At 44.9% G+C, this 10,000-nt stretch overlaps 1 protein-coding gene across 1 annotated transcript in view; it reads right to left on the minus strand.

The window, feature by feature from the left end:
* Positions 1–5,480: 5,480 nt before the first annotated feature.
* The window catches only part of adra1aa (adrenoceptor alpha 1Aa), a 14,769-nt gene continuing 10,249 nt past the window's right edge, over positions 5,481–10,000 (minus strand). The window contains exon 2 of the mRNA XM_031305533.2: positions 5,481–6,090. Within this exon, the coding sequence (XP_031161393.1) occupies positions 5,588–6,090 (503 nt within the window). The 3' untranslated portion in view covers positions 5,481–5,587. The remainder of the gene's footprint in view (positions 6,091–10,000) is intronic.

A 10,000-nucleotide genomic window follows, 5' to 3' on the forward strand; every position in this document is an offset into this window, starting at 1 on the left:
TGCACGGCCTATTTCTCTCTTAAAATGTTTTCAGAAACACGTTTCGGTGAACTATTTTCGTAAAATGGGAGATCGTATCCTGAACGAGCCGCCATTATGCTCAGTTGTGAAATCCGGGAGAAGCCAGACCCACGTGACGCGTTCGTCCAATCAGCTGCCGGTTGATGTCCCCGGTCCCTCCCCTTTCCGCTTTGTAGTCCAGACGACGCCCGTTTAGTGCGAGTAGGGTCCATCGTTCCACACTGAACTTTTTGATCGTTTTTAGGGGGTCATCCTGGTACTTTCAGTGCACTGACTTTCTGCGTTAGCAACACTATACACTTCAAACTAAGTGTTTGAAGTGTGCAAGTAGGCGGTTTGAGACACAGCCTCAGTTTCTCGCTTTTGCACCAGGGCCCAAACAGCCATTTTTGCTCTTTTTTTTCAAGCCATTTGATAAGAGAAAGATGCCTACAAATCTGTACATCTCTTACAGTGTTTTCCAGTGTGTATTTGGCAGGGGGTTTTAGGCGTTCTTCCTCAAGTAAATGAATTTTTTTGCACTGTTAAGCAACAAACAGAGTTTTTTTTTCAACTTTACGGAACCAACGGAGCGACTTCACATTCTGCGTCACCTTCAGGAATTGAAGTCTGGTCTGATTTAAACCCAAACCTCCATCTTTTTATCAACTTAACTCCGTAGTGTTGGTGTCTAAAGCCCCTGACACACCAACCCGACGGCCAAACCGTCCAACACGTTCTCACTCCCATCTGGTAAAATCTGGACGCTTGGTCAGGTGTCTTTGTCGTTCTTATTGACGCTGAAAGTCTCCTTTAGTGCTTTAATGTGTGCTCGTAATTTCAGGGTTAGCGCTCCACCAATCAGATTGGTCATTGAGTCCGACTGCCTGCCCTCCGACCCAGCAAACGACAGATTTTCTGGTATGGTTTGGAGGACTTGATGTGTTTTTTTCTCAAGTGATGTACAGATTTTTAGGCAGATTTTAGGCAGAGTTATCAAACAGCTTCAGAAATAGTGCAAATAGCTTCTGTTAAAGGAACACGCCGTCTTATCGGGACTTGTCTTGTCTTATTCCCCGTATCTCCCAGAGTTAGATAAGTCCATACATACCCTTCTCATCTCCGTGCGTGTTGTAACTCTGTCTGACGCCCCCACCGCTAGCCTAGCTTAGCACAGAACCTGGAGGTAACTGGCTCCATCTAGCCTAGCTTAGCACAGATCCTGGAGGTAACCGGCTCCATCTAGCCTAGCTTAGCACAGATCCTGGAGGTAACTGGCTCCATCTAGCCTAGCTTAGCACAGATCCTGGAGGTAACTGGCTCCATCTAGCCTAGCTTAACACAGATCCTGGAGGTAACCGGCTCCATCTAGCCTAGCTTAGCACAGATCCTGGAGGTAACCGGCTCCATCTAGCCTAGCTTAGCACAGATCCTGGAGGTAACCGGCTCCATCTAGCCTACCTTAGCACAGATCCTGGAGGTAACTGGCTCCATCTAGCCTAGCTTAGCACAGATCCTGGAGGTAACCGGCTCCATCTAGCCTAGCTTAGCACAGATCCTGGAGGTAACCAGCTCCATCTAGCCTAGCTTAGCACAGATCCTGGAGGTAACCGGCTCCATCTAGCCTACTGCTCCCAATAAGTGACAAAATAACACCAACATGTTCCTATTTACATGTTGTGATTTGTAGAGTCACCTCGTGTACAAATAACAAGGTCACATGACACATAGCCATCTTCTAACCGTATACATACTGGGAACTATATTCTCAGAAGGCAAAGCACTGCTACTGCTGCTACTTGGGCGGAGTGATTTGCTCGCAGCACCTGAGAAGCCCCTTCGCCTGGAGTTCGCTCAGAGTTGGAGTAATAATCACTCCGCCCAAGTAGCAGTGCTTCGCACACCCCATAGCCTCTTGGTTTGGGCCCTGACTGTTTAAAACATCTGTCTCCGCCCATGATTATAAGTCCACTTTAGTTCCCAGTCAGTATTTTATTTTGAGTCTCTGATTACGGAAACTAATGGCGCTTTTCCATTACATGGTACCTGCTCGACTCGCCTCGACTCTACTCGCCTCGACTCTACTCGACACACTGTGCGTCCGTTTTCCGTTGCAGATTTTAGTACGGCCTCAGCGTGGCTGGTCGTCTTATATGCCGGCTCAACGCACACACCAGCGCACAAGTATAAACATCAGACCACTTGAGCTTGTTTTACAGTTCTGTGGAGGCTCCACGCAGAGCTTTCTCCGTAGCCTAGCTGTGTAAGTGGCCTGATGTTTATACTTGTGCGCTGGTGTGTGCGATGAGCCGGCATGTGTGTGTGTAGTTAGGCTACGGCGAAAGCTCTGCCGGAGCCTCCGCAGAACTGTAACACAAGCGGCGCCGCAGTAAACTGCCGTGACCTAACGCGACACACACACAGAACGTGGAAGGTGTGTTGTTGCCAGAAGACACATTTAGTTTCTAAAGAAGCTGGAGGCAGCAAAAAAAACACACAGCTGGCTAAACTGTTTAAAAATAGCGGGTTTGTTCAGGACACCCCCGTCTGTCGCTTTCACGTCACCTTTTGGTATCGCCTCAGCTCGCTGGGAACCTCGACTGAGGAGGTACTAAATAAAGTACCTGTTAGCAGGTACCAGGGACTTTCTTTCCTAATGGAAAACCAAAAAAGGCGAGTAGGGTCGAGGCGAGTCGAGCAGGTACCATGTGATGGAAAGCGCTAAAAAATGAGCAAACTTGTTGAAGCCATGTTATTGTGAAGAACAGAAGTACGGTCCCGGGTGTGTTGACAGCAGGGATGTTAATATATTTGGGAGACTTGTTAATACTATATATATATATATATATATATATATATATATATATAATGGTAATTAACGGTGTCAGCTTCCTTTGCAGAACAGGGACATGTAAGTAGTTCTTTTGTAGATTATGGTGAACAGTGTGTGTTGTAGCCGTGTTTTGCCATTCAGAACGAGCTAGCATGCTAACGCTAGCATGGAGCTACAGTATTAGGGGACCACTAAGGTCTATATAAAAGAGACTTCAGATACAGTATTAGGGGACCACTAAGGTCTATATAAAAGAGACTTCAGATACAGTATTAGAGGACCACTAAGGTCTATATAAAGAGACTTCAGATACAGTATTAGAGGACCACTAAGGTCTATATAAAGAGACTTCAGATACAGTATTAGAGGACCACTAAGGTCTATATAAAGAGACTTCAGATACAGTATTAGGGGACCACTAAGGTCTATATAAAGAGACTTCAGATACAGTATTAGAGGACCACTAAGGTCTATATAAAGAGACTTCAGATACAGTATTAGAGGACCACTAAGGTCTATATAAAGAGACTTCAGATACAGTATTAGAGGACCACTAAGGTCTATATAAAGAGACTTCAGATACAGTATTAGAGGACCACTAAGGTCTATATAAAAGAGACTTCAGATACAGTATTAGGGGACCACTAAGGTCTATATAAAGAGACTTCAGATACAGTATTAGGGGACCACTAAGGTCTATATAAAGAGACTTCAGATACAGTATTAGGGGACCACTAAGGTCTATATAAAGAGACTTCAGATACAGTATTAGGGGACCACTAAGGTCTATATAAAAGAGACTTCAGATACAGTATTAGCGGACCACTAAGGTCTATATAAAAGCATCCAAAAAGCACCATGTCATGGGACCTTTAAATATCCCCCTTGCAGTCCTCCAAAGTAACCCCTAGGGGGACACAGACCTCCATTTGAGAACCACTGGTTTAGAGGACTGGGTGTAAGTGTGACTCGAGTCTGAGTCTCTGTGTTGACCAGATATTATAAAAGAAAAATACTTTGCATGTGGATGACAACTAAATCAAGAACTGAAACGAGAAGGACGGCCTGAGAGAAGAATGTCCAAGTCTGTGTATGACTTAACTTGACATCTCTAATTCGGGGGGATATTTTTTTTTTGAAGAGGCTTGTGGGCCGGTCAGGATTAAGGTCAGCGACCACAGGGTCAGATAAAATTCCACAGAAGTATATTAAGACTTCCATCTGGCAGCGCTCGAAGGTAGATGAAGTTGTGGGAATGTGGAGAGATGGAGTGGACGTTTTCAGCGGGTGATTTATTCAGTGAATCATTCAAAAAAGAAACAACAAGAGTCCAGAAATGTCCTCGTAAATCCCTGCGTAGGAGTATGTATGTCATACAAATTTATTGTAATGTGACATGGGAGTATGCAAGGTTGCTCGGGTTTTACCGTGTACTGCGGGGAAGTACACAAACTACATTTTCACAACATTTGAACAGCATCCGGAAAACTTTGGAGACATCAGAAGCACCACTGATCAACATTTGGTGAAATCATGCAAGAAAAAACTTACATTTTTATACATTTGAACTGCTTTTCTGTCTGTCATATAAAATATGTAAACATTTTGAAGCCTTTCGGTCTCTTTACTTTATGGATTTTCTTTTTTTTATCCACTTTAGATATGTACGATATGTCTAGTGACAGTTACTCTACACAAAGCCGTCTTTTTTAAAGGGTAACTTCGTTTGTTTGCACCTGTAATGTAACCCTACAGGAGAAATGTTCAGCGTCCGTTAGCGTCCACTAAAAGTTCTGTTGTTGCCGCTGACAGACTCAGACAGACTGTTATGACAGATTATTATTCTAAGTGTCTGACAACATTATGAAAGGATCCCTACAGAGATAGACCTTTTTGTTAAAATCACCATTGCCAAACCCACCAGACTCCATGTTAATAATCAGTACTTTTAGCGTGTATAGAGCCAGCATATTTCCACCAGACTCCATGTAAATAATCAGTACTTTTAGCGTGTATAGAGCCAGCACATTTCCACCAGACTCCATGTAAATAATCAGTACTTTTAGCGTGTATAGAGCCAGCATATTTCCACCAGACTCCATGTAAATAATCACTACTTTTAGCGTGTATAGAGCCAGCATATTCACACATGTAAATGGGTGAATTAAGGGTTTATTTCAACCAAACCAGAGTGGTGATTGTTGGAACAGTGGAAAGATGAACCAAGATGGCTTTTGGTAGTTTTATTTAGTTTCTGTCCACTTTGAATGAAGTGTGTTTTACGATGATAAAAGTCCTGATTATTTACACGGAGTCTGGTGTAGTTTGGTGATGGTGATTTTGGGGCTGTTTCATGTTAAACTAAAAGGATCTTACTCTTTAACTAAAAGGTCTATCTCTGTAGGGATCCTTTCATAATGTTGTCAGACACTTAGAATAATAATCTGAGTCTGTCAGCGGCAACAACAGAACTTTTAGTGGATGCTAACGGACGGTTATCATTATATGCAGCTTGTATCGCTGCTGACTTCAAAGATTGTTGTTCCCATCAGTCACTTAGACACAAAAACATAGAAAAATATAGTAAAGTAACTCTTTAAGGAGCTAAAGGGAAGTATCCATTTCTTTTTCTTTGAAGATGTCACAGAATGATATCAAAGCTAAAACTTTAAAAGCCAGCTGGGTGCAGAGCCAACGCAAAAGATAGTCTCATCCGTGACCTTAAAAGAGGCGTTATGACTAATGGATGAAGGGTTATACGGGCTCCCCTCTGTCCGACAGCGAGAGTTGGTGGATTTTGATGGTGGGAAGGTTTCCGGTGGGAGGGGGTGTGGCACAGTTAGGGAAGCAGCAGCAGGTTCGGTGGAAGCTTTTACTGCACAGTTTGGCCACTTTATCTCGGCCCGTCTCGGCCGGGACAGACCCTCTCCACTCCTGGCTATCCCTGGAGGACGGCGTCCGGGACAGCGCTGTAGAAGATGATGGGCTGAGCCGACAGGGCGCGGCCCTGCCGTCCATTCCCAGAGTTGGATTCTGGCCGTGACCCGGCGCGTGACTCTGGCCGGCACTCAGGTGCCGATGCTGCGATCTGGGAGTCTTTCTCAGGCAGCGGACTGCAAGTAAACTCTGGAAAGCTTTGTTGAACTCCTGGTTGGAGCACGGGTAGATGATGGGGTTGATGCAGCTGTTGAAGTAGCCGAGCCAGAAGGTGATCTTGAAGACGGTGTCTGAAGGTCTGTACGCGGGAAAGATGGAGCCTGTCGGGACAAAAAAAAAGACACACGGTGGTGATTATTGTTACAGCGTTAGCGTAGTGTTAAGGGTCTTATAGACTAAACGCAGTCCAGCTGGCGCGTACAAATGTGACGTCATGGGATCGCCTTGACTATTTATACCCGCGCTGGTGCTCGCGACACTAGTTGCAGTCTTCTCCTGTACAGCGGTGGCGCTAATGAGCAAAGGCTACAGACGTTGCTCTTTCTACGAACTAGAAGAAGAAGAAAAAGGTAAACAACGGCAGAACTGGCAGCAGCATTGCCGTCAATGCTTCGATTTGATTGGATGAGCTACTTCGTCGGATCAAGCCTTTCATTCACCATCAAAGAGCTCATCTTAACCCAGTAAGTTTACCAGAGAGACTAGCAGTCACTGAGAGAGTCCTGGCATCACGTTGGCTGCGACCCGTTCGGCCTCCCGTTTCCACTTTGTCGCGCGCCGCTGAAAAAAAAAAGAGCCGTGCGCGACCTCTGCTCGCGCGCCATAAATTGGGCACGCCGGCAGGATATTACGTCATTTTGACGTCACGATGGCGCGTGCCACCTTGGAAGCGTCAAGTATAATAGACCTCAACAGTCCCGCCCCTCCTCTGAGAGACCTTGGGTTCCGGAAGTATAATTCCCGTTCATTTTTCCCATAGAGGTCTGGAAAAATCCGTTTATAAAAAGTTTTAGACCGTGCCTTAGGCTAACCAGACGGGACGTGACTCATAAGCATACAACATATAATTTAGAGTGAAAAAACGAACAGAAAATTCAAAAAAGTCAAAGGTACAAGACTGTGTACATATCATCATCTCAGAGCGAAGGAACTACTCATCTCATAAACCACCGCGCACCACTGAACAAAGGAAGCTAACGTTAGTTTAGCTAACAGCTAATTTGGCTAACCGCTAGCTGAGACAGCATGTAATAACTTTAAAAGACCCTCAAAATAAAACCTGAAAAATAACGTTAACATATATAACGGCTTATGTAGCCGGCTTTACCCAGTGTTTAGTTTGAGTTAACGTTATTTTAGACTGAATCAAGCTGTCAGCTAGCGGTTAGCCGAATTAGCTGTTAGCTAAACTAACGTTAGCTTCCCGGCAGAGGCTAACGTCAGAAACGTGGAACAGATCGTGATTCGTGCAGTGTCGTAAATCCTCGTGACGTACTGACACCCCCCCAGCATGAGTTCCACCAATCAGAGGCATCACTGTGGGATTGTGGGATTGTTCAGGATTGTGGGTAATGAAGTACTTATCCAAGACATCGCGAATAAAAGACATTTATCTCTAAACAAGGGTAGCGCCCCATGATTTGTGGCGTCTATATGAGCATATACAATCGCTGAGTCATGTCGGCAAGCTGGTTTTAAGTCTACCATCGACGGTTACGCTTTCATGGCTTATACTGCAACTGTCAATGGAGAAATTGCATTATATTTTTACTTCCGGAACCCGCTGTGGGCGGGACTGTTGCACTCTATTCTCGCTTTAGCGTAGCGTTAGCGTAGCAGTAGAGGAGCGCTAGAGTAGCGTTACCTAGAACACAATACTTCAGCGAATTACTAACATTTTGATTTAGAAATTTTTTAGATTTTTTTTAGACATTTTAAATGGGTGATAGAATGATTATATAGGTTATTTCACCCTGTTCCTTAAGGTCTCCTAATAGGGTATGTAACATTGGTTGGGCTGAAAATTGCCCGAATACTATTTTATTAGGCCCTTAACTACCCTGTGAATATGGCTCTATTTGGAACAAGAGCTTTTCTTCCAAATATGGTCTGCTCATGAATATTTAGATGAGCTGCGCGCTGATTGGCTGAGGAACCCCATAGAAACACATTGGAGACGAGACAGCAGGTCTCATATTTCAGACACTGCAAAGTTATACATCGTTTGTCTACTTTTTCGTTATTAAATTCACTTCTGAGACTTCTATGCGAGAAATCAACTATATAAAGCTCAAATATGGGCCGTTTTAAGAAAATTGATGGCTAATTGCAAATCTTGGTCCACAAACACTAAAGAAATAACAAAGAAGGCCCAGCAGCGACTACACTTCCTGAGAATTCTCAGGAAAAACCATCTCGAACAGAAGCTGCTGGTGTCCTCAGGTTCTGGTTCAGGCTCTAGTCATCTCACGTCTAGACTACTGCAACTCCCTCCTGATTGGCCTGCCTGCATGTGCCATCCGACCCCTGCAGCTCATTCAGAATGCAGCGGCTCGACTTGTCTTCAACCTCCCCAAGTTCTCTCACACTACACCTCTCCTCCGCTCTCTTCACTGGCTACCAATTGCGGCCCGCATCCGCTTCAAGACACTAGTACTTACGTACAGGGCCACGAACGGATCAGCACCCGCTTACATCCAGAACATGGTCAAACCATATACCCCAACCCGCCCACTTCGTTCTGCATCAGCCAAACTGCTGGCTGCTCCCTCACAGCGAGGGAGAACTAATCACTCAACGAAATCCCGACTGTTCACTGTCCTGGGTCCCAAATGGTGGAACGAGCTCCCCATCGATATCAGGACGGCCGAAAGCCTACACATCTTCCGCCGAAGGCTAAAAACGCATCTCTTCCGACTACACCTCGGATAAAAAAAAAAAAAAGTGTTGCTTTGGATAAAAGCGTCAGCTAAATGACATGTAATGTAATGTAATGTAATGTAATGTCCTTCTACCGGTCAATCAGCGAAAGTGTACTCACTTTTTCCATTACAGCATGGTATGCGGGGTGTTCAGCGGCAGACAAGAAGGCTCTGCAGAGGGTCATAGACACAGCCCAAAAGACCATAGCCTGCCCTCTGCCCTCCCTGGAAGAGCTCGCCAACTCCCGCTGCCTCAACAGTACTAAATCCATCCTCAAAGACACTGCCCACCCTGCTCATCACCTGTTCAACCTGCCTGAATGGGACACAGTTCTTGTTTTCCGTACACGTTTTGAGGCCCCTGAATGGCACACAGTTCTTGTTTTCCGTACATGTTTTGAGGCCCCTGAATGGCACACAGTTCTTGTTTTCCGTACACGTTTTGAGGCCCCTGAATGGGACACAGTTCTTGTTTTCCGTACACGTTTTGAGGCCCCTGAATGGGACACAGTTCTTGGCAGGCGCTATAGGCCAATGAAAGCACGCACCGCCAGATTAACAAACAGCTTTTTCCCCTGGGCCATATGTTCACTGAACAAACAATAACCCTGTAAAACAATGGCCTTTTCCCACTTTAACCCATCTATCCCCTGTCATGACCAACCACACTACCCCTGGCAACTGTGAACTTTTTTATGCTGAAGCCTGTTGCTGTTGCTATTTTACACATATGTGTGAGGGAGGGTGTGTATTGTCTTGGAGGGATGGGAGGGTGTCAGTCAACTGTCTGTATCCCAAGATACATGCTGTTTATGTGGGTGGGTGGGTGGGTGGGTGGGGGAGAGAGAAAAAGAGAGACTGAAATGTATGTGGGGAACGGGAGGGGGGGAATTGACATTTCAAGCAGGGTAGGACCCGAAAAGCTTCCTCCTTTTCTCTTTCAGACAACAGTACGTATTTATTTAGCTTAATCTAGCTTTTCTTTTTTCAACGTTTTCGTTGCTTTTTCCAACTTTTAAATCAACGTTTTTGGCCCTTTTTGGGGACATTTTGGCTCCTTTTTTCAACCTTTTTTCAGCTTTATTTCTACATGCTTATCTTTTGAAATAGTGAAATACTTTTGTCTAGTATTTTATGTTTTTTGTTTATGATCCGCTAGGGCTGAGAGGAACCTCTCGCTGCTCTGATTTACATCCACTTTACATTTTTCTATCCCTGCTCGGCGTCAGGGTGAAGGGTTTTGTTGAACGTGTGGTTGTAAAGTGAGCAGCTTGTGAGCCAAACGCTCGAATGGGATCCTTAATGAAGG

The sequence above is a fragment of the Sander lucioperca genome, chromosome 2 (assembly GCF_008315115.2).
Source record: "Sander lucioperca isolate FBNREF2018 chromosome 2, SLUC_FBN_1.2, whole genome shotgun sequence".
Lineage (NCBI taxonomy): Eukaryota > Metazoa > Chordata > Actinopteri > Perciformes > Percidae > Sander > Sander lucioperca.